The sequence below is a fragment of the Apium graveolens genome, unplaced genomic scaffold (assembly GCF_009905375.1).
Source record: "Apium graveolens cultivar Ventura unplaced genomic scaffold, ASM990537v1 ctg2, whole genome shotgun sequence".
Lineage (NCBI taxonomy): Eukaryota > Viridiplantae > Streptophyta > Magnoliopsida > Apiales > Apiaceae > Apium > Apium graveolens.
In genome coordinates this window covers 79,531-104,026 of record NW_027417486.1, presented here as the reverse complement: position 1 = coordinate 104,026, position 24,496 = coordinate 79,531, and the positions used below count along the sequence as shown (strand labels likewise).

The 24,496-nt window shown below is 38.2% G+C and overlaps 1 protein-coding gene across 1 annotated transcript; it reads left to right on the top strand.

The window, feature by feature from the left end:
- Nucleotides 1-9,382: 9,382 nt before the first annotated feature.
- LOC141700262 (uncharacterized) lies at nucleotides 9,383-10,567 on the top strand. The gene has a single exon (XM_074504069.1). It carries the CDS (start codon nucleotides 9,383-9,385, stop codon nucleotides 10,565-10,567), a length of 1,185 nt encoding a protein of 394 aa, XP_074360170.1.
- Nucleotides 10,568-24,496: the final 13,929 nt, after the last annotated feature.

Sequence of the window (24,496 nt, the reverse complement as noted above, 5' to 3'; positions counted from 1 at the left end):
GACTTACTTTTGATCCAGATTTATGTTTATGATATTATTTGTGGGTCTCCAAATGACAAACTTTGCAAAAAGTTTGCCAAACTAATGCAGTCAAGATATCAGATGAGTATGATGGGAGAACTCAGTTATTTTCTGGGCCTTCAAGTCAAACAGAGTGAAGAAGGAACTTTTATTTGTCAATCTAAGTACACCAGAAACTTGCTGAAGAAATTTGGAATGCAAGACTGTTCAAGTGCATCCACTCCCATGGCCACTGCAACAAAATTGGATAAGGATACTGGTAATTCAGTAGATATTACTGATTACAGAGGTATGATTGGCTCACTTCTCTATCTAACTGCTAGTAGACCAGATATCATGTTTGCTACCTGTCTTTGTGCAAGATTTCAAGCAGATCCAAGAGAACCTCACTTAACAGTTGTAAAAAGAATCTTTAAGTATCTTAAAGGAACAGCTGATCTAGGATTATGGTATCCTAGAGAATCCGATTTTAAATTAATAGGTTACTCAGATGCAGATTTTGCAGGTTGCAAAATTGACAGGAAAAGCACAAGTGGTAGCTGCCAGTTTCTTGGAGGCAGGTTGGTTTCTTGGTATAGCAAGAAACAAAAGTCAATTTCCACATCAACTGCAGAAGCAGAGTATATTGCTGCAGGAAGCTGCTGTGCACAGATTCTCTGGATGAAGAATCAGTTACTGGATTATGGGTTAACATATTTCAAAATCCCTATTTACTGTGATAATCAAAGTGCTATTGCTATGACAGGTAATCCAGTTCAACACTCTATGACAAAGCACATCAGCATCAGGTACCATTTCATCAGGGAACATGTGGATGAAGGTACAGTGGAATTGCATTTTGTTCCCACAGATCAACAAGTAACAGATATCTTCACAAAACCACTGTGTGAAGCTACCTTTTCAAAATTGGTAAATGAACTTGGAATGATTTCAGGTTCTTTCTCTAAATCTGCTTAAACTTGTTCTATGTTATCAGACTTTATGATCAGTATTTACAGAATTAATCTCTTTGTATATTCTGTGCATTAATTGATAAATGTCTTTAAGTATTGACTGTTGTCTGATATATGTTTCTAAACTCTGATAAGTGATATGTCTGTTTCATTAACTATTCTATCCTATGAGGATAACTGTGCTAGATACTGATCTAGTAATCTTCAATAAACAAATGATTCCATGGAAGAAGTAATTATTTCAGTGGAAATCTTATGACACTAGCAAATTCTGATAACTGAGCTTAGTTAAGTTTACTTTGTATATCTTATTACTAAGTCACAAATTAGAATAATGCTACTCATTTGTTAAGTTCTGATACTAGTAAACTGCTGAATGTACTAAGTGCTGATAGACCTCTCTTATTAATAAAAAAAAAAAAAATCAAAGAATAAAATCAGGTACTCCTTTGAGATCTAGAGTAAAAATGTGAAAGGGACGACCCAAGTGCATTGCTGGTATTAAGTAAATATGCATTAGAAAAGCAAAATATTTTCTTGGTGACTTTTCACACTCTATGATTACTGGAGAAATACTCTGATAAAAGCTTAAATTCTGATAAGCAGTCGTGACTCACTTACACTGAGAAGCCACTGTAAAAGAGAATTTTAAAGATGCATAAAATTAGCACAAAAACAGTTGAGGTGGACTCATGCATGAACTCATTTATCAGTAGGTTTCAGGATAATGACAGCTCTTTAGCAAAATTTTAATTATGACTTATTTCTAAGATGTACTGAAGTAGATCAGACTTTACTCTTTGTCTGTTATTTAGCTTAATGCACACACTAATCACTCCATCTGAATGATGAAAATTTCTGTGGTGGTCTATGTTATTTTAGATAAACAGTCATTGTGTCATTTTTGCACAAATTCTGAGGACAAGTTCTAGTTACACGTTCTGATGATTAAGTTCTGACGTTCATAACTAAGAACTTGTATGAGTATTTACTAAGATGAGCATTCCTTCTTCGAGTTAAGAAATTATGTTCTGATGACTGTTAAGTTCTGGTATAGGTCTAAGTTCTGATTTCTCAGTCTAATCCTTTACTTGGCTTATCTTTGAATGAAATTTAATAACAGTCTCAGTTTGTACTCGCATATGTTGAAGTGGAAGATTAATAGTCACTATGTCTAGACCATGATTCCTCTTTCCAATGACTGTTATTCTTTTTCAAAGTCTAGGGAGACGAGGTAGAATTAATTCTACCTGTCAGCATTAAATATCTTCGCGTCTCCTGGCATTCTCTTGCCTATATAATCAGCCACTTCACGTTAGCCCTTTCATCAATTTTTCTCACAATCGTAACTTCATATTCTTTTTCAAAAGCATCATGGTTCGATACAACATGTTTTTGAATTACCAAAATTTTCATATGGAGCTTAGCTGCGCCGACTGGCAGCAGGAGTGGCATGTAACTGCCATTCCTGAAGAGATATGGGGCTCTGTCCCACAGGCGGTGCTGAACCAACTTCTGTTCTTCGAGATGGACTACCAGCTTCATCTTGATCGATTGTAGGCGGAACGGCGGGAAGCTATCCGTCAGCAAGAGCGAATCATTCGACTCGCTATCTTGTTTGTCGAAGATAGGAAGAGGAAGATGACTTAATCTCGTCTTCTTCCTGTTCTTCTTCATCCTCAGCTTTGTCAGGCTTCTTAGCTAGGACTAAAGCTGTTGACGTTAGGATTAGAAGCTTAGGGAAAATCTTGTATTGATGTAATTTCTATTTCATATATGTATTGACTTGATATATTAATGAAAACTGTTTTTACTTCAAGATTTTGTCTCTGAGTTATTTTATCTTGTGTTGTTAAATCCTGCTTGATATTCTGATGACCATTTAAATTTTGTCTTTATTTAAGTTCTGATTCTTTGTCAGCACTTATTCATCGAAATTATCTCGGTCATTTTTCACATGATTCATTTTCAGAATATTAATGTTGCAGTGAAAAATAATTCAATCAGTGCTAACGGTTTAAATTTTGAATTCAAACTGTGTCTCTTGATACATGAAATGGTTTTTCCTTGAAACAAGGCAACTGGGTAAGTAATCATTCCTGTTTTCTCGAGCCCAGTAACTATCCGTTATTACTGCATGTCTGACAGGTGTCCAACGGTAACATTTTTTTTCAGAGTATAAGAACAACAGAGAGAAGATTTCTTTAATCTTTTATTTTCTTTATACTTTATCTCTCTTCTTACTTTTACTCTCTTTCTCATTCTTTCTCACGTTGGTTTTTCATACAGACATTATCTCAAACACCTAACAGGCATACTTGAATTTCAATATTTTTTCACATGGCACCAAAGGATTTAATCATTGATGGAGCAAAGTTTGTTCCAAACAACTATGCTGCAATTCTTGATCATGCTGAAGCTCCATCTGAATTGCATTTTGTGCAAGATCTTCTTGCACATAGTGAGGTTGGGTATGCCTTAACTCAGCCTGAATTATTTTCAAGTCAACAAGTTCTGCGGTTCTGGAGGACTGGAGTTTTTGATGATGGTGGTAAACGAGGAACTCCCAGTATTATCTTCCAAGTGGGTGATTCATCCTATGTAGTCACTCCTGGTACAGTACGAAGAGCATTACATCTTCCAGAAGATTGTACCTTCTCTATACCAGAGGAATCAGAACTTCGGGGGTTAATGACTGATTTGGGATATGAAAAGAGTCTGACGAAACTTGGACAGTTGAAACGGGCTAATATCAGAAGAGAATGGAGTTTCTTCTTCGATTGCATCACCAAGGCTTTTGGCAACAAGTGTTCAAATTTTGATGCCATCCCAATTCTGAGTCAGCACATCGGGTATGCTATTATCCATCAAACTCATTTTGATTTTGCAACTGGAATAATTGGTTTTATTGGGGATAGGATGACAGAGGATCGAGATGTTGTTTATTTTGCTAGATTCTGTCAACTTTTTATACGTATTGTACTGCTGAACCCCAGTTAGTCAGCACTCAAACCCCACCTTTTAAGGTTGCAAAAAGGTACTTTAACGACCTGATAAATGCTGACACAAAGAAATCAATGGTGAGACCATTACAGATTCCTCAGTCTGTGAAATAGATTCTGGTAAATGCTGATCCTGCTACTTACAAATTTGTTTACTCAAATGTTCAATCAACTCACCATAACCAAAATCCATCAACCTCAGTACCTACCTCTCATTCTACTCAACCTACCCTCAGAACTTATCTCAAATCCTATCTCTCCACTTCACAGACTGCTCAACCTTCTTCTTCAGCACCTACTGTGAAGCCTACATCCTCTAAGCCAAAGAGAACAAAGACTGTTCCTCAAACACCTCAAAAGAGGAGAAGCATTACTTTGAGAGATGAATCAGATTCTGAGGATCAGATTCCCTCTTCAGAACCTGTGGTAAATGAAGCTGAGAAGGCAACTTCTCAGAAGGATTCTGCAATTGGGGGTTCTAGGCTTCTCAAGAGGCTTAGACGTATGACTGTTCCTGAAACTCCCAAGGAATCCAAATCAACAAGGAAGTACAAGAAACAGAGGGCACAAAGGCCAGTTTTAGATGATGAGGAGGAAGCAGCTAAGGAAGGGGATCAGGAATCTCTGATCTCACAAGACAAGGAATTTTCTCCAGTCACTTCTTCTCCATCAACTCCATCTCAGGAACCTGTATCTGACAAGGCTAATTCACCTTCTATGTCTCTTGTTGATCCAGGCACAAGTGCTGAAATTGATATTCAGAACCTGGTTGTGCCTGAAATACTTTTCTTAGAAGCTCCAACAGCAAATAATCCTTCCACAACACCTGTTACTGATGCTGTTCAAACTCCTGAGTTATCACTAACACCTTCTCTGCATCAAGATGCTGATGATCAGATTTTAGGTGAGCATCAGGATATGGCTGTTGATCAGAACTTAGTATCAGATCAGCAATTAGAGGATGTTGAAGCCTCCATTGCTACTCACACAGTTGTCTTATCAGAAGATACTGATTCTCTAAGTTCTGATGCTGCAAATGTTGGAGATACTGGTGAGGCTGCTACAACTGTAGATGCTGATGAAGCAGGTCCTTCAGGACATACTCCTCCACTGACTCTTCCTAAGTCTGAACTGGTAAAGGAGTTTGTTATCAGGGATGCACCAGTACCTTGGAGTGAAACTCCTGCAGGTCAGGAGTGGACTAAGGAATGGAACTCAGTTTCATGTGTTCCAAATGCTTTACATCTTGCTGAGCACTTGACTAAAGCTGATGAAATGTTACATTCTGATGATTTTAAAACCCAGCTTAGAGTCACTGCATTGAGTACTAAACATCTACAAGGTCTTCATTCCAAAACTCATGCAGAGCTACACAAGATTCAGGAGAACTTTATCAAACATGAACAAGTTTGGAAAATTGATAAGAAAAAGTTCTTCCAACCTACCATTGACAGGGTTGCTTATATTGAGAAAACTCAAGAGAAGCAACAAGCTCAGATTGATCAAATTCTGACAAATCAAGCTTCTCAGCAATCGCAACTTACTGAAATCCAGACCTCAGTGGAACTACTTATCTCTCTTTTATTACCTGCTGATGCCAAAAAGGGGGAGAAGGTAATTAAGTCCAAATGCAAAACCAACAAGTCACTGCAAGGAAAGGATGATGGAAAAGATGACCAAGGAAACTCTGGAATGGGTAGTGGTCATAGTCAAGGTAGAAGGTTTACATCAAGACAAGCTAGTCACAGAACAAGTTCTGATACTGGGAAAAGAATAAGTTCTGTTGCTGGTAAAAGGATAAGTTCTGATGAACTTCTAGATCTTGATGAGGAAATGTCAAGACAGTTATTTCTTCAAGAAAATCCAGGGATGGACTTGGAAAGTTTAAAGGAAGAAGAAGCCAGACTTAAATCAGAGAAAGTCACATCTAAATCTGAAGCTTCTGGTAAAAAGTTACTTCCAAAACCTAAAGGCATTGTGATCAAAGAAAGGATACATACTGAAGAAACTTTGGCTAGATCACAACCACAGATAGATCCAAGATCCAAGGGTAAAGAAAAGGTTGGTGAACCTATCAAGCCTTATGTACCTCCTGAGGAAGAAGAAATTACTGATGGAAAAGATGATCTTGCTCTGACTTCAAGAAAAGTTCTTAAAACAACCTCTGACATGGCTCAAGTTGTTCAGAGTCAAGAAATTGTAAGTTCTGATATTCAGAAGAAGCAAGTAACCTCTGACAGTGATCAAGTTAACTTGATATCAGAAAATAAATCTAAAACACTCCTACCAGGATTCACTAAAGCAAAACAGACTCAATCTTTGAAGACTACTCCAAGTGGTTTTGAAGCAAGAGTAGTTACTGGAAAGGAAGCTAGAGATAAAACTGGATTGGGAAGTGCTGATGAAAGAAGAGTACACAACACTACCGATGATCCAACTTCCTTGAGTGAACCAGGTATTGGAGCAACTCCTGAGAGATTGAATCAACTAGAATCTGTACAGATGGTTTACCATACCTACTTGAAAGAATACATCATGTTGTATTTCATGACAGATGGTAGGGTTTATCATATAAGACAAAATGCCATTCCTTTGAAGTATTTTGAAGAATTGGAGCATGTACTTTTCTTACTTCAAGTGGATAACAGAATAACAGAGACTGCTGCAAACTACTTAAAAGAACAGATTCAGAGACAGAAAAGGCTTTATTCTGTTAAGTCTGACAGCAGATATGTTCCAAAGTACAGAAATCACAATGGTGATATTGTTGATATGAAGCCTAATACTGCACAGATCAGAACATATCTTGGTATTAAGGGGCTTGAATTTAATCTAGAGTCTAACAAAGCTTATGTCATAAGACTAGATCGGGAGTTGAGAAAAGCAAAGATTAATGATCTCAGAGCTGCAATATTTCAAACTGGTGAAGATACTGCAGAGCTTAAAGATGTCAAACGGAGAATGATTGATGAACTCAGATATGCTGAGAAATGTTTGTTGAAGAATTATCTCAGAACAACTCCTGACATCAGAGAGATCAGAAAATGATGAAGCCAAGTCAAAGATCTACAACTACTTAAATTCTGATGTGTATACAGACCAAAGTTGTTATCAGAAGTTGAATTGGTAAAAGCTTTAAGGACTGTAAGTTGTAGTTATCTTGTCTATTTCTCATGCATTTGTACTTAATGTTTTTGACATCATCAAATATCTGTTAAACTTGTATATTTTGCTAATTTACAAGTTGGGGGAGATTGTTAGATATATTTGATAATGTCATGGCTAATATGTTTTATGTTTAGATTTCAGATCTTATTTGAACAGAACAAATCAGTACTTAACTGATCAGTACTTATACTGGACGTCAGAACTTAAGGGATATCAGTACGTATGTTATCAGGAGATAAGCATCAGGAGATAGATATCAGAACTTAAGTGCTGAAGGACGATCAGATAAGGACAGTAGCTGATTAAAGTTAAGAAGATCAAGATAAACATAAGAAGAGATATGCATGAAGAAGGAATTCCGTGAAGAATGGAATACTTGGAATAGAAGATATCTGATTGATATATATTAGGAAGCAGAATTATATTCCATATCAATTAGCGATTATCTTGTAACTGTGTAGTATATAAACACAGACATAGGGTTTACACTATAAGTGTTATCATTATCGAGAATATTATTTACTGTAACCCTAGCAGCTCTCGTGATATTTTGTTCATCACTGAGAGATAACAGTTTCAGATTGTAACAGAGTTTATTGTTTCAATAAAGTTTGTTTTCTGTTACATAAGTTCTTGAAGTTTGATTTGATTGTAATAAACACTGTATTCACCCCCTCTACAGTGAAAGTGTGACCTAACACGAATAACACGAAACTGATAAAAGCCAACTTTCATTGTACTAATACCATTCTACCAAGCATCCACAATTAAGATAGAAGTTGAATAGTCATCAATCATGTTGAGTTCCTATATGTCTACAGAAATTGACAACACAACGATTTAAGCACAAGTTATCCCTTTTGATTACATAGGGCAAATAAAACTGTTAGAGTTACCCACTAATCATGCACAACGTACATGAACCTATGCTAGCATGGCAAGTTCTAAATCTCAAGATCCACCGTCGCTTCACAAGAGATTAACACCCTATCTTATATGTTCGCGACGCACATAAGACGAATACGCACAACCAATACTAGATATCATGCAATCATCACACACTAAAGTATTAAACAATTAACTAAAGAATTCCATAATAAATCCGTTGCAACCCCATGATCACGATTAGCCCATAATAGAACTTATCGCCATCATGGGTTCATATGAAATCATGATAAACAACACAAGAAAATAATAACTAAACTAATTATATTAAAACAGAGTACGTCACAAGAGTAAATAAGTCAAAGCAAGAAAACTAGCATCCAACGTTACAACTAAACAAGAATCACAAGAAAATATGCTTCCTCTTCGCTGCAGTGTGCTAAATCGGTCTTCTTCCTTATCTCCTTCGCTTCTTGCGCCAAACACAATCTAAAACATAATCTCCTTCATATTCTCTATGAAAACGTCTCAAATCTACTTATATAATAGTCCCATAAAACTCAGATTACATAGAAGTTGGAAGCCAAACAGAAGTAGAAGTCTAAAATAATTCAGCTTTTTCCCCGACCCTGCGCGGCCGCTCAGCATTTCTGCGCGGGCGCGCAAGGCTGCTGCGCGGCCGCTCAGCATTGCTGCGCGGGCGCGCAGGACCCTACTGGAAAAATTCCAGGTTTGCTCCGTTTCTTCGCCGTAATCTGCCCGTTCTTTTCCTCTCGCAATGGTGAACACATGCCAAGGCTTATTCTTGATGATTCCTCCTCCGAAATGCAACTAATACCCTGAAATGCATAAACACTAGAAAAACGCATCAAATACATAAAATACTTGATTTCAAGACACCAATTTAAGCCATTTTAAGACGTTCTAAGTGGTATAAAATGCCACTTATCAGGGGACGGGGCTCCCTTCGGCCCCCAGTTCCTCCCCTGCTAATGGATGTATATTTATTAAGTAATGTAGAAAAACAGGACTGATTTCAACTACAATTCTTCATTCTTTATTAACTTGTGACAAAGGGCGTTTTCTCGAAAAATTAGAGCAATCAAAATATTGTGGAGGGGAAAGATACATTTGAATGAGGCACTTTCCACATTTGCCACCTAATGTAGAAAATCCATCTTGCATGCCCAACCCTTTTGATATATGAACTGCCCCCCCCCCCCCCCCAAATAAAGTTTGAAACATGCACGGTATAAATATAATACAGATAAGTTAGTGGTATAGAAATCACAGAATATTGTGTTCCTGGTTTAGACATCAATGCAGTCCATATTCTTTTTCTCCTTCAACATAATGATTCCAGCTATGATATTGTTTTTGCTTCTACTTTCTGCTGAAGCCAAGACACTACAATCAGATATTGATGTTCTTCGTGCCATCTCATTGTCAATTGATCCTATCTCCATCACCCAATATTCTTTCCTCAATACTTGGGATTTTGACTTGGATCCATGCGATTCCACGGGGGCAGATTTTCTTGGAATTCTATGCACACTGCCTCAAGACGACAATTCAACCACCCAAATAACTGCTATTGATCTTGAAGGAGACGGATACGAGGGCTTTCTCACGCCAGCCATAGAAAATCTAACTGCGCTCACAACTCTTAATCTGAAAAGGAACCAATTCCGAGGGCCAATTCCTCCTGCCATTGCCAGATTAGGAAACCTCACTTCTCTTCTTTTATCAGGTAATTTCTTCAGTGGCAGCATCCCAAATGTCGGCACGCTTAAGAAGCTTGCAAATCTTGATCTATCACAAAACTTGCTTTCTGGACAAATCCCTACCTCCATTTCAGGTTTACGAAGATTGACTCACTTGGATTTGTCAAACAATGAATTTGTAGGCATAATTCCGGAACTTAGTGGATTGTGGCAGCTAAACACATTAGACCTCAGTAGTAACCAGTTAATGGGAAATTTTCCAGATCTCCCTCAGAACCTACGGGCATTGTCCCTATCCCACAATTTACTTTCAGGCCGCATTTCTTCCATTCAAAGGATTGGAAATCTAGAGAGAGTAGATCTTAGTGACAACAGGCTTTCAGGAAATATAGATCCTGAAATATTTACCTTACCTTTCCTAAAATACCTCAATGTTTCTGCAAATCGGTTTACATCCGTTGAGGTGAACAAGTTCGCAGATGACTCCTCACAGCTTCAGGTTCTTGACATGCATGAAAACAGATTGCAGGGAAATTTGCCATTAAACTTGTTTACTTACTCCAACTTGACATCACTGAATCTTGGCCATAATGTGTTTTCGGGGCGAATTCCAGAAGTATACGGAGATATGATTGGAAATCCATGGAAAACTTTATTCTTGGATTACAATTTTCTTGAGGGAAATCTTCCATCACGGTTTACTAGTACTTTTAATGTTAGAGGCAGCCTTGCACGCAATTGTCTCAACTGTCCGAGGAGGCTAGAAATTTGTCGTGGAGGCCAAAGACGTGCTGCCGAATGTGCTAAGCAGTAACTAACTCTTATGAAGTTTGAAACTATAGATCTGTGTTTGGTGAAGGAAAACTAGGAAACGTGTTTTAGCTGGTTGCTTAATGAATAAATTTGTGTCAAGTAAATGTCTGCTAACAATCGTCCTACCAATCTACTCCATACAACCCTCAACATTTCTACTAAAGATCTCTATCAAACATTTGTATCCTCATCTCAACATGACTCGTGCTAAAAACTTAACCTACCAGTCCCTTGTCATAGAATCGGCCAGCCCTATTTGCGACTTTATATGCTACGTATTTAAACTGTTCTTTCCACATGCTATGTCTGTTAGAACGATTGTTTGCTAAAATGTACTTCAGTCCAGTTAAAATTAAAATCAACAGCTTCATTAAAATCTTTTCTTTATAAAAGATATTCAGACACCTGAGGCCTGAGCAGCTGTTTATAATTAGGGTACTACATATGTTATCTAGCTTCCCGTGGCTGTAATGGCATGATGGAAGAGTTTAGGTTTATTATGTAAAATTAAATTTCTACTGATCTAGACTTGAGTACATAAAAATTATACAGTACTGCAGCTAAGTTGTGTTAAGATCAAATGTTATATTTTATCAGCAGATGGCAGAGATAATGATTTGGGCAACTGCGTAAAACGATATCATTATTATTCTCAAACTTTAAAACGCTAAGCTCAAATTTATATCTAACAAATGACACGTTAAACATATTATTAGCTTATATACGCATCCACTATCTCAGGAACCCCGTCCTGCTGTTCAGTTTAACTATAAATGTTCTCGAAAATCCCGTGTCATCAGCAATACTGATAAAAGCATGAACCCCTTTGCTTATTTTGTTTAGTCCCACCAAAACTTGCAGACTGAATTCGTCCTCTTCCCGAAGCTTTTAGTAAGACATTTGGGGCCTATTTGGCGACGAGCCTTATTAACTTATAAATAGGCAAGTACTTTTAGACTAGTATTTGTCTGACTCAACTTACTTATAAACTGATAAGTTTGAATATTAGTAACAACTTACTTTTTCGCAACTTATTTTGATTCTTTGCCTTTTTATTAACTTTAATTTTAAAATTATAATTTTTAATATTAATCTAATAAAAAATTCACCAATGAAGATAGTTATATTTATAAATTATTTATTTAAGTAAAAAAAATCTGACTTATAAATAAAATTATTCAAACACTTATATAATTTATAATCATTCATCTACTTCTCACTTGCAAGTCACTTATTTGTTTTAAGTTATAAGTTATTTATTTAAATATTTTCCAAACCGGCACTTGGTAAAATTGTAATCCTTGTGTGTTCTACGCAATTAGTTCACTGATTTATGAAACAAGAGGTTGTTTCCTACACATTCATAAATCATAATCTTCTTCTTTCTGGGATACTCCAGAGGATGAACAAAAAAATACACAGATCAATATTTAAAAAAAAAAATCTTTTTCAGAACAATGGCCCTTGATCTCAAAATTTGAAGTTTAATGATTCAAAATATCACTATTATAAAATATGGCCCTCACTATATTAGTAACTCATTTTTAAGTTTTTTTTTGGAAATAAGAGGGCAGCGCAGTATGAGATGCGTTTTCAAAAAACGCATGACAAACAAACACATGACAAACTTGCGTTTTGCATGAAAGAATTTTTTTATCCATTTTCCTGTTATGCCCAAAATTTGGTATAAATTTTGTTCGGGTCAAAACCGGGTCAATTGGTCATAACTGGGATATTGGTGCCTAAAATTAAGGAAAAGATAAGGCATCTATTTTATCATGAAGGAAGAAGGCGCGCCCTACAGATATGGGGAGTCGCACCCTTATGCATACAAGAAGAGTAATGCTGACGCCTTAAATAATCAAGGCGCGCCCTCATTGACGAAGGAGGCACGCCCTATTGATATATGAGAAAAAGGAATTTAACTGATTCTTAGAGCTATCCCCTAAGGTATTAGGGCGCGCCCAAAGTGAGAAAGATAGTTTGGATGGGACTTCAACATGGCTACTTAGACGAGCTCTTTGGAAGATTCAAGGAAGATGGAGATTATTATTACTAACCTATTTGATGTAGGTACTCTATTGAAGAACTCCTTCCTGTAGCACATCTACCGGAAATGCGGTGTCCGTGGTCAGAGACCTCCAGGGGTATGCCTGATGAATGAAGACCTCCTCCTGTAGTCAATGGGTGTCCTCATTGGGGATGCGGGGTAAAATCTGGTGTGTGCTTTGGGAGCTCTGTCTCTATAGTCAACGAGTGTCCTCGTTGGGAGACATCGGAGTATCCTGCACTTTGCACCCAAAAGCTTGGGATCACTTGTCCTGTAATCTGGTAGGGGCTCCTTATCGGGGGGTAAGGATGCGTCCAACATTTGGGGTGAACCTTGGCTATACCTGTGTCCGCGGACTAGAGAAACAGCTGGTAGCGGAGGGTTATCCTTGGCTAGGGAGATGCCTTATCCGTGAAGTCTCGAAGCCGCGGACGAGCCTTGGGCCTTTGTGGTTGGGCCTCATCGGCGGATATTCCTAAAGCTAGTAGAAGACGATTTCCTGTGGGTTTCCCATTGGGCGGGACAAGAAATCTAAGCCCGTTAGGTTTCTTGTTCACCAAGAACTACATGGGCTTGATTCCCTATAAACAGGGATACGTAGGCAAATTGTAAGGGGTCGGAAGCGAGAGCCATAAGGAGCCACCACCAACCCTAAGCAATCTCAGCCCCCAATTCATCACAACCACCACACTCCGCTCACTTTTTAGGCGAAGAACCACCATCGTAGATCTTGATTCCGGCGATGAACCTCAAACTTTGTTGATACCAAATTCCTCCGTCAACAAATTGGCGCTAGAAGGAGGGGCTAATCAAGATCATAATCTCAGGAGGAAGAGATGTCTCATCACGATGAAGTTTCTTTGACGCAAGAATTGAAGGAAAGCCACGGAGGAGGTTGCAAACAACGGCCACGGAAGAGATTCGTGGATAACTATATTCGGCCAGGGGGGTCGAAGGAGATTTGAATGTAGTATCTACGACCATGAGCGAGATTCATGGATGATGATTTCCAGATATGGGGGTTGAAGTTTATAACCATGGCCACGAAGAAGCAAGGTTGGATGTAAAATTCGGATTTGGCGGGTTAAGCGATTTGTAACGTCTGGGAAATTTACGCCTGTATTATATTATATTTATAATAAATTATGTGTGTTAATGTGTCAGTTATGTGTAATTATCCGTCAAACCCTAATTGTTACGTGTTTTGTGCATTCTGTGTCATTCTGATATTTTTAAGATATTTTTTTAGATATTTTATTTTGCATTCATCGCTTTCATTTCAAACATTTTACGACCCGAACCATGATTTTAAAGCAAGTATTTCAAATAAAATAATGGGCCTTATTTTTCATCAAACGGCTTTTACCATCGCATTATTCTGAACATCTAGTTATTTTATAAATTTTCTCATTTTGCGAAAAATGACTTTTCCGGGGCCCATTGGGTGTTAAAATCCCCACAAAAATCACATTTTTATTTTTATAAAATTATAGGACTTTTATTTATATTATTTCTTTGCATTTTTGCATTATTCACAATTTTTGAGAAATTTTGGCATATATATTGTATATATAAAATATTTATAAATTAAAATATAATACTAAAAAATTATAAAATTAGGGGCCTATTAATTTTAAAAAGTGTAGAATTAGGACCTTAATTTTATTTAGGAGTATTAATTTTACTACTATAAATAGACTAATTTTTATTTAATTATTAACTAAAAATCAGAAATTAATTGATTTTCTCTCCAAATCGAGTCGGGAAGAACCATGTCGGGTCGATGAATTAACCTGTGATTTTGATCTGATTTCTTCACTAAATCAAGCAGTTCAAGTACTCAAATCAAAGGTTTTGATCTGTTCCTTCTATTTTTGTTATTAATTTCATGTTTTAATACATTGTTTTTGATTTTCGATTTCTAGGGTTTATGTTCGAATTAGGCCTTTTTGATTTCAGGGTTATTTTGATGTTTTGATGATTGATATAGCTTTGCCAGATGATTTACAGTTGATTCATGGTGTTTAATTGATTAAAGGATGTCTGTATCGTGATTCATGATTATTAGGGTTTATACTGAATTTTCAAATTACAACTCGATGTTTTCTGTGAATCTTTGGTTCCTGAAAGGTTAGGGCTTTGATTGTATATGTTCTTAGCTTTGATTTGCACTATAGAACGTTAAGTTTCGTTTACAGAATCAAAAGATAGGATTTTGGCCGGAGTTTAGGTCGGTGTTTGATCGATTTTGGCCGGATAAGTTGTTACAGGGATGATTTTGTTGAACAAATGGTTGGACTTTGCAAATCACATCGACAACCGTACCAAACGGTGCTGATTTGGGCCTGTAATTGATTCACCGGAATCCGGTGAAGTCGCCGAATTCTGGAAAAATCCGGTCATGTTCTTCATGACCCGGATTGTGACCCGGTTGACCCGTTTGGTTAACCCGGGTTTGATCTGTTTCTGTCAGGATTTGATTTCTGACAGATGTTTCTGGGAATTAATTTTATTTTTATTTTATTTTAAATATAAAATCAGTTTTATTTATTTAATAAATTAATAAATTAATTATTTAATTAATTGATTTATATTATAAATAATTCTGAATTAATTTCTAAAAATCAGATTGAATTATTTTCTCAATTATTTATTATTTAATTATTAGTTATTTATTATTTATTAATTATTTAAAAATGATTAATTATGTTGATAATTAATCAAATAATTTTTAATAAATCATAATAAATTTATTTTAATTCCAAAAATTATAGAAAAATCATTTTTAATTCTGATTTTTCTTTAATAATTATTTAAAAATTATTTTAGGATTTTAAAAATTATTAATAATTAAATATATTGAATAATAAATTGAATTATCAGTGTTTAATTGATAATAATTAGACCTTTAGTCCGATTCGAGCGAAACGAAAGCCCTTTGACTCAGGAAAATGAATTCTTTCTATTAAAAATAATATTAAAGTCTAATTTATTCTAGAAATTAGTTGACCTTGTTACTTGTTTGATTGTCAGTCGAAATGCGTGTCGAGACGAATCCGAAAAATTCCGAAAAAATGGGAAACGAGACAGATAACGATCAGTTGAGCGATCAGCGAGTCGATGTTGATTATAAAAATTATTGTAACTATAAAAATGACTATGTGCTTATGTGCTTATGTGTATTATGTGGTTAGTCGAGTCTTACTTGTTAATAAATAATACATGAGTCAGTTATAAGCGCATGGGTAAACGTTAGGAACATTGTGAAGTCGATTCAAGATGCAATTGAAGTACGAAATGACTAAATCAGTCTATTTCTCTAACAGAAGCTAAGCCAGCAAGGAAGGTTGAGTCGGTAATAGACGAAGGTGACGTATTTGTAGTAAGTCGTGCATAAGGCAAGTTTTTCCCCTATTCTACTTTCAGAATAGTGACATTACTTCAGATGCTTATCACGTTTGCACTCTTTTGATTCTTGTGCATAATCACTGATATTCACTTACTATTCCTTTATTCATATTTCATTTAGATTCTTGATTTCTCAATTTCCTTGAATTCTTGATTCATAATTCATTGGTTACACATTGATATTGATATGTTCTGGTGATTAGAATATATCAAAGCATACCGATTATTCCGGTTGCTAAGCGATGGACTGATATTTTGGGGATTGAGTGTGTCTTAATCCTGAGGACCGGGATATGACTGGTGCCTCGATATGGGCCGTAGTGCCTGGGTACCCGACTGGATCTATATATGGAGATATAGATCTGCATTATATTTTGACTGATCAGCAAAATATAGATGCGAACTTGTGTCCAGTTTAGTTCATTTGTACTCGCCAGTGATGGCCTTCTTTCTATTCTCGTGGGGTTATATCTTTACAGATATACCCGGGATTGCGGTTTCGTTTAAATTGCTTTAAAACTGTTTATATTTTGTGGACTTGTTGAGCAATTTTTTGCTCACCCTTTTTGTTGTTATTCACCTTATTGTTTTCAGTTAAGAAGGAATATGAAACCCATCAGGACTCGAGTGGTAAAGAAGCGGGTCAAGCCTCAGGATCCTCTCATACCCAAGGTGTTGATCCCAATCCAGGTAGAAAGCTTTGAGTTGCCCGAGCAGGTGGAGTGTAGATAGTTAGTGTGTGTGTTTGAATAAAAGATGAACTTAGTTTTAAAATTGAATAGACAATGGTTTGTAATAAAAAGAGTTTGTGAGATTATGAATTTTGGTTTGTAATAAAGTAGTTAGAGGTTCTTGTTTTCATACTTCAACCTAAAAAGATCCTGGTTAGTGTTAAAGGGGTTTAGTTTCATTTCTTATTAATTATTAATCAGATTGTACAAGTTTGGTGATTAGATAATAACCCCAGACTTATACCCCGGGTCTGGAGGGTGTTACAGGTTTGGCATCAGAGCTGTAGGTTTGGTTCTTGAAAACAAGAACATTAGGGTTAAGATAAGATAGGGAGATCACATAGGATATGAATAGTCAAATAGGAAGAGTGGTGTTAGGATTTAGGTCAGATTAGAATAGGAAAGTATAAATTTTAGGATTGATCAGTGACCTTTCTTCTTTCTTTGGTATATTATTATATGGCGTCTTCAGGATATTCGGCTTCTTCAGAGAGGACAGTCACCGGGCCAACAACACCAGTTATACCTCCAGTATCTGAGTACATGTTTCCTCCTCTACCACCTCCACTACCATTGCTGCAGGAGCCAGTGATGGCCTTCTTTCTATTCTCGTGGGGTTATATCTTTGCAGATATACCCGGGATTACGGGTTCGTTTAAATTGCTTTAACACTGTTTATATTTTGTGGACTTGTTGAGCAATTTTTGGCTCACCCTTTTTGTTGTTATTCACCTTATTGTTTTCAGTTAAGAAGGAATATGAAACCCATCAGGACTCGAGTGGTAAAGAAGCGGGTCAAGCCTCGGGATCCTCTCATACCCAAGGTGTAGATCCCAATCCAGGAAGAAAGCTTCGAGTTGCCCGAGAAGGTGGAGTGTAGATAGTTAGTGTGTGTGTTTGAATAAAAGATGAACTTAGTTTTAAAATTGAATAGACAGTGGTTTGTAATAAAAAGAGTTTGTGAGATTCTGAATTTTGGTTTGTAATAAAGTAGTTAGAGGTTCTTGTTTTCATACTTCAATCTAAAAAGATCCTGGTTAGTGTTAAAGGGGTTTAGTTTCATTTCTTTATTAATTATTAATCATATTGTACATGTTTGGTGATTAGCTAGTAACCCCCAAACTTATACCCCGGGTCTGGAGGGCGTTACACGATTTGCCTACACTATTTTGGCCTTATCTGGAGTTCCGTAAGTCAGATTTGGACGATCTTACAGCCTACACGAAGCTTATTGAATTCTCTTTAATTCAGAGATGATATGGTTATGAGAGTCTAAGTTGAACATCCCGAAAACAGAGGAAAACAGTAGCTGCGATTTTTTTATCAAAAAATCGTATTTGGTTTAGAACATTGGGAGAATCCTATTTGGTTTAGAAGATTGGGAGAAACCTGTTTGGTATTGAATATTGGAGTATCCTATACTAATTAGAAGATTGAAGAATCCTATTCGATAAAGAAAATTGGGGAATCCTATTCTAATTAGAAGATTGAAGAATCTTACTCCATTAAGGAGATTGGAGAATCCTATCCCAATATGAAGACTGAAGAATCCTATTTGATTTAGAATATTTAAGAACACTATTTAGTTCAAAGGACTTAATCAGGAGCAAATCTGAGGAGGATCGGGAAGAGAACACTCCAAGAAGAAAGCATTACTACCATGAGCTAGTCATCGCCGTTAAGACGATTCTTCGAGGTAACACTCGACTAGTTTTGTTGTATTTTCCGTTAATTGTTTCTGGGACTTGTGCAGAAAGAATATTGTGAAAAAGATTTAGCACGGAGGAGAACCCCACAAACACTTAGAACGTGCCTTGATGAAGATATCTGAGGCCCAGAAGACTTCCAACAAATTTCAGGAGAGTTCGATGATTGGACATGTCCGTCCCTCTAGGACGCATCCTCCATGTAACATTTAAAGTTCTATATTAATTATATTTCTTGTAGGTAGGAAATCTTATCTGGAAAAAATCTCATAATTTTCCATGTAACAATCTATTAAGGCGTGCCCTCTACATGTGAGACATTCAGCGAAAAATTGCCTTCCCAGGGCGCGCCCTTAGAAGAAAAAGTCTATGAAAGTTTTCAATGAAGATGTCTTGATGATCAGATGAGTCATAGTCAGTACTTGAAAAATGGCTCGACTGGAACTAATTCCTTGTCTTTCAAGACGCGCCCTTTCTTTAAGGCGCGCCCTCACAGAAATATTGAGAGTGAGATGCCCTTTATTGGATGACACTTTGTGAGATGCCCAAGAGATGTTTCTACATGAGATAGTTTCGGCATCCCTTGAGCTTTGTAGAAGATAGAATCCTTCTAAGAATATTGATATTTGATTTGGTTTAATTACATGAAGATTCCGTAGAAGACCCTTGTCGAGGTAGATACGCCTTTTACAAATGACGCGCCCTCCAAGGATGATTTTCCTTAACGAGGTAGATGCTCCTTTTACAGAGGACGCACCCTCCAAGGATGAATACCCTTGTCGAGGTGGATGCGTCTCTTACAGAGGACGCGCCCTCCAAGGATGAATACTCTTGTCGAGGTGGATGTGTCTCTTACAGAAGACGCGCCCTCCAAGGATGAATACTCTTGTCGAGGTGGATATGTCTCTGACAGATAACGCACCCTCCAAGGATGATTTCCCTTGTCGAGGTGGATGCGTATCTGACAGAGGACGCGCCCTCCAATGATGATTTCCCTTGTCGAGGTGGATGCGTCTCTGACAGAGGACGCGCCCTCTAAGGATGATTTCCCTTATCGAGGTGGATGCGTCTCTGACAGAGAATGCGCCCTCCAAAGATGAATACCCTTGTCGAGGTGGATGCGTCTCTGACAGAGGACATGCCCTCCAAGGATGAATACCCTTATCAAGGAGGATGCGTCTCTGACAGAGGACACACCCTCCAAGGATGATTTCCCTTATCGAGGTGGATGCGTCTCTGACAGATGACGCGCCCTCCAAGGATGAATACCCTTGTCGAGGTGGATGTGTCTCTGACAGAAGACGCGTCCTCTAAGGATGATTTGCCTTGTAGAGGTGGATGCGTCTCTGAGAGAGGACGCGCCCTCCAAGGATGATTTCCCTTGTCCAGGTGGATGCGTCTCTGATAGAGGACGCACCCTCCAAGGCTGATTTCCCTTGTCGAGGTGGATGCGTATCTGAAAGAGGACGCATCCTCCAAGGATGATTTCCCTTATCGTGGTGGATGCGTCTCTGACAGAGGACGCGCACTCCAAGGATGAATACCCTTGTTGAGGTGGATGCGTCTCTGACAAAGGACGCGTCCTCCAAGAATGAATACCCTTGTCGAGGTGGATACGTCTCTGACAGAGGACGCACCCTCCAAGGATGATTTCCTTTCTCGAGGTGGATGCGTCTCTGACAGAGGACGCGCCCTCCAAGGATGAGTACCCTTATGGAGGAGGTCGCTCAACTTATACAGGACGCGCCCTCCAAAGGATTTTTCTTATTAAGGTAGATGCGCCTAATATAAAGGACGCGCCCACCAATGATGAACACTTTGTTTGAGCAAAACGCCCCTCATAAAGAGGATGCGCCCTTTAATGATGCTAATTATTTGAGGAAGACGCTGACACTATAAAGGGCGGGCTTTTTGAAATTAGATGATTGTAGAAGATCATAAAAGTTTTGACTTTGGTTTGAATAAATTACTATTGATGGAAAAGACAAGAGCGGTGGTTTGGAGTTATGATTTGGCAAAAAGTAAGAAATCATGTATGAAGGGGTATCGTGTCATCGGTGGAAGGATCACGCTCACCAACAAGGCACATCCTTGCATTAAAGGTTATGTATTATTTGAAGATCAGAGAGCTAGTCTTTTATTCTGGTCGTGTTTTTCTTAGAGCGCGCCTTCATATGATGACCTTTTCAGTTTAAGGCGCTCCCATAAGAAATCAATATTAGGATGAATTTTTTTACAGAAAACTCTCAAACCTTTGTTAATGGATTATATTTTTTCAAGGTATATGAGGTGCACACTTTTGTACAACTTCTCTTGTTTTTTATGCCGAGTTAGCTCATGTAAGCTTAGAGAAGTGGTGCATAAGTGGTAAACCTCTCTAGACAAACCAATGTTACAGCTATAAAGAAGAGAAGTGGTAGAGAGTGACAGATGTTACGTTGTGGGGTGTGAAGTTGTTGTATAGATTCATGAGACGCGCATTCATCCAAGGTGCACCCTATTATGTTCAAAGAAGAAATAGAGCAGGATGAAGAAAGAGGAGTGAATAGGTTCGTAAGGGCATACCTTCAAATTAGTAGACTCTTATACAAATTTTTCAAGTTTGCTAGGGGGTTGAAAATTCCAATCCCATTTTCAATAGCATATGGAATTTGAGGGGTAGTTGTTATGCCCAAAATTTGGTATAAACTTTGTTCGAGTCAAAACCGGGTCAATTGGTCATAATTGGGATATTGGTGCCTAAAATTGAGGAAAAGATAAGGCATCTATTTTATCACGAAGGAAGAAGGCGCACCCTACAGATATGGGGAGGCACGCCCTTATACATACAAGAAGAGTAATGTTGACGCCTTACATAATCAAGGTGCTCCCTCATTGGCGAAAGAGGCGCGCTCTATTGATATATGAAGAAAGGAATTCAACTGATTCTTAGAGCTATCCCCTAAGGTATTAGGGCGCGCCCTAAGTGAGAAAGATAGCTTAGATGGGACTTCAACATGGCTACTTAGACGGGCTCTTTGGAAGATTCGAGGAAGACGGAAATTATTATTACTAACCTATTTGATGCAGGTACTCTATTGAAGAACTCCTTCCTGTAGCACATCTACAGGAAAGACGGTGTCCGTGGTCAGAGACCTCCAGGGGTATGCCTGATGAATGAAGACCTCCTCCTGTAGTCAATGGGTGTCCTCATTGGGGATGCGGGGTAAAATCTGGTGTGTGCTTTGGGAGCTCTGTCTCTGTAGTCAACGAGTGTCCTCGTTGGGAGATTTCGGAGTATCCTGCACTTTGCACCCAAAAGCTTGGGATCACTTGTCCTGTAATCTGGTAGGGGCTCCTTATCAGGGGGCAAGGATGCGTCCAACATTTGGGGTGAACCATGGCTATACCTGCGTCCGCGGACTAGAGAAATAGCTGGTAGCGGAGGGTTATCCTTGGCCAGGGAGATGCCTTATCCGTGAAGTCTCGAAGCCGTGGACGAGCCTTGGGCCTTTGTGGTTGGGCCTCATCGGCGAACATTCCTAAAGCTAGTAGAAGATGGTTTCCAGTTAGTTTCCCATTGGGCCTCGGGACAAGAAATCTAAGCCCGTTAGGTTTCTTGTTCCCCAAGAACTACGTGGGCTTGATTCCCTATAAATAGGGATACATAGGCAAATTGTAAGGGGTCGGAAGCGAGAGCCATAAGGAGCCACCATCAACCCTAAGCAATCTCAGCCCCCAATTCATCACAACCACCACACTCCGCTCACTTTTCAGGCGAAGAACCACCATCGTAGATCTTGATTCCGGTGATGAACCTCAAACTTTGTTGATACCAAATTCCTCCGTCAACAAATTGGAACTAGAAGGAGGGGCTAATCAATATCATAATCTCAGGAGGAAGAGATGTCTCATCACGATGAAGGTTCTTTGACGCAAGAATTGAAGGAAATCCATGGAGGAGGTTGCAAACAACGACCACGAAAGAGATTTGTGTATAACTATATTCGGCCAGTAGGGTCGAAGGAGATTTGAATATAGTATCCATGACCATGAGCGAGATCCATGGATGATGATTTCCATATATGAAGGTTGAAGTTTACAGCCATGGCCACGAAGAAGCAAGGTTGGATGCAAAATTCGGATTTGGCGTGTTTAGCGATTTGCCTACACTATTTTGGCCTTATCTCGAGTTCCGTAAGTCAGATTTGGACGATTTTATAGCCTACGCGAAGCTTATTGAATTCTATTTAATTCAGAGGTGATATGGTTATGAGAATCTAAGTTGAACAGCCCGGAAACAGAGGAAAACAGTAGCTGCGAATTTTTACCAAAAAATCCTATTTGGTTTAGAAGAATGGGAGAATCCTATTTGGTTTAGAAGATTGGAAGAAACCTGTTTGGTATTGAAGATTGGGGAAGAAACTGTCGCTGAGATGGTGGAGTTCAAGAGGGAGCATGCTGCAAAGATCAAGGCGAGGAAAGTAGAGCTTGGGTTAGAGGAAGAAGATGAGGGCACGCCAAGAGAGGAAGCCTCCAAGGACGCGCCTGAAGCTGATCCTACTATTCCTCTTCAATCCATTCCCCCCACAGATAAATCTCAGGGCGCGCCCTGATTTATTTTCATGTTTAAACTTCATTCGTACTTAAGCTTCAAATACTTTTGAGGAGCCTGCCCTCTTTTGATGCTGTGCAAAGTTGTACGACTTATATCTTGCTACTCTTTAATTTCTTGCATTATGACACATCGTATGGGTTTACATGATTCCATCTTTTCTTTAGTGTGCATAAAAATCTGTTAAGGTGCATCAACCATATAGGGCGCGCCCTTAACTTTATATATTCTCTTTTAAACCATCGCACACATGCATCGTGCAGAAACATGCGGTATGTCCTTCCATAGTAGCGCGCCTTCATCATATTTAGAGCATAAGTCAAAATGTTATGGGCGCGCCCTTTATCATTTAGAGGACATTATTTAGTATGTTCATGGGTACTTATCTTTTGCAAAATTTTAAAATTGTTCCTATATCATCAGGATCTATAAAATTCTTTTAACGGAGCATTTTGAAATCAGGGCGCGCCCTGTCTCTTTTTCATTTGTAAATGCCAAGTACTCCTTTCTTATCAGTGATTCTTTTGCAATAATTTATTTAAGTACCAAACCAATGGCACGCCTTGACATGGATGACTTTTTCTTGATTTATCTGATTAGCCATACATTTTCATTCCTGCGCTATCATTTTGCTAAGTGTCATATTTTTTAGACGCGCCCTTTTATAGGTGCGTACCGTCCCTAATATTGGGATCGCCCAATGGCGCAAACGAAGAAAGTTACGTAAATAGGTCTGTCCATTCGTTCTTCCAACTCCCCGTTACCTATTCCATCCTAAAGGCGTCCGGAGACAGTCCGAGCACAAAATAGGACCTCAGAGCCTCTCCTAGCTTCTTTATTTTTGCGAGTTACTCTGTAACCGTTTCCTAAACTGCCGTCGGAAACAGGCAAGAAAATAGATATGCCTTTTAATAAAATAATAAAAATAATGGCATCCCCTTCTTGCTTACTTCACTAGCAAGGTATTCCCGCAGTTTACTTCACTTCGAGTTGCTCTGTCCCGTATCCCTCTGAAAAGATGTAGTTAGATTTTCTAGTGTTATAACGTGGCTAAGCAGTTTCCCGGCCATACCATAGTTCTTTCAGAATCTAGCTGTAAAAGGGGCGGTTATTTTGATTATCAATTGGGTGCGCCTTATCATAAGGCGCATCTCAAACTCTTTCTTAATGAAAAATTTTACATGCCAATCAAATAAAGCAATTTGAAGCAACTTCTTTCTTTTATTGATAATGCGCTCTAGTGTACAAATTACACCAGTCCCATGGCTACTATGCTCTGTGGGGAAATTATTTGAAAATTTTCTTCCTTCTGCTAGTTCCAAGGTTCGTAGTCATATATACTACCCCCTAGGCTAGGAGGAATTTATTTGCTACTAGTCTATTACATAAGAATTGATCATAGAAGTGAGGGGGATAAGGCCACACCCTACTGATAATACTT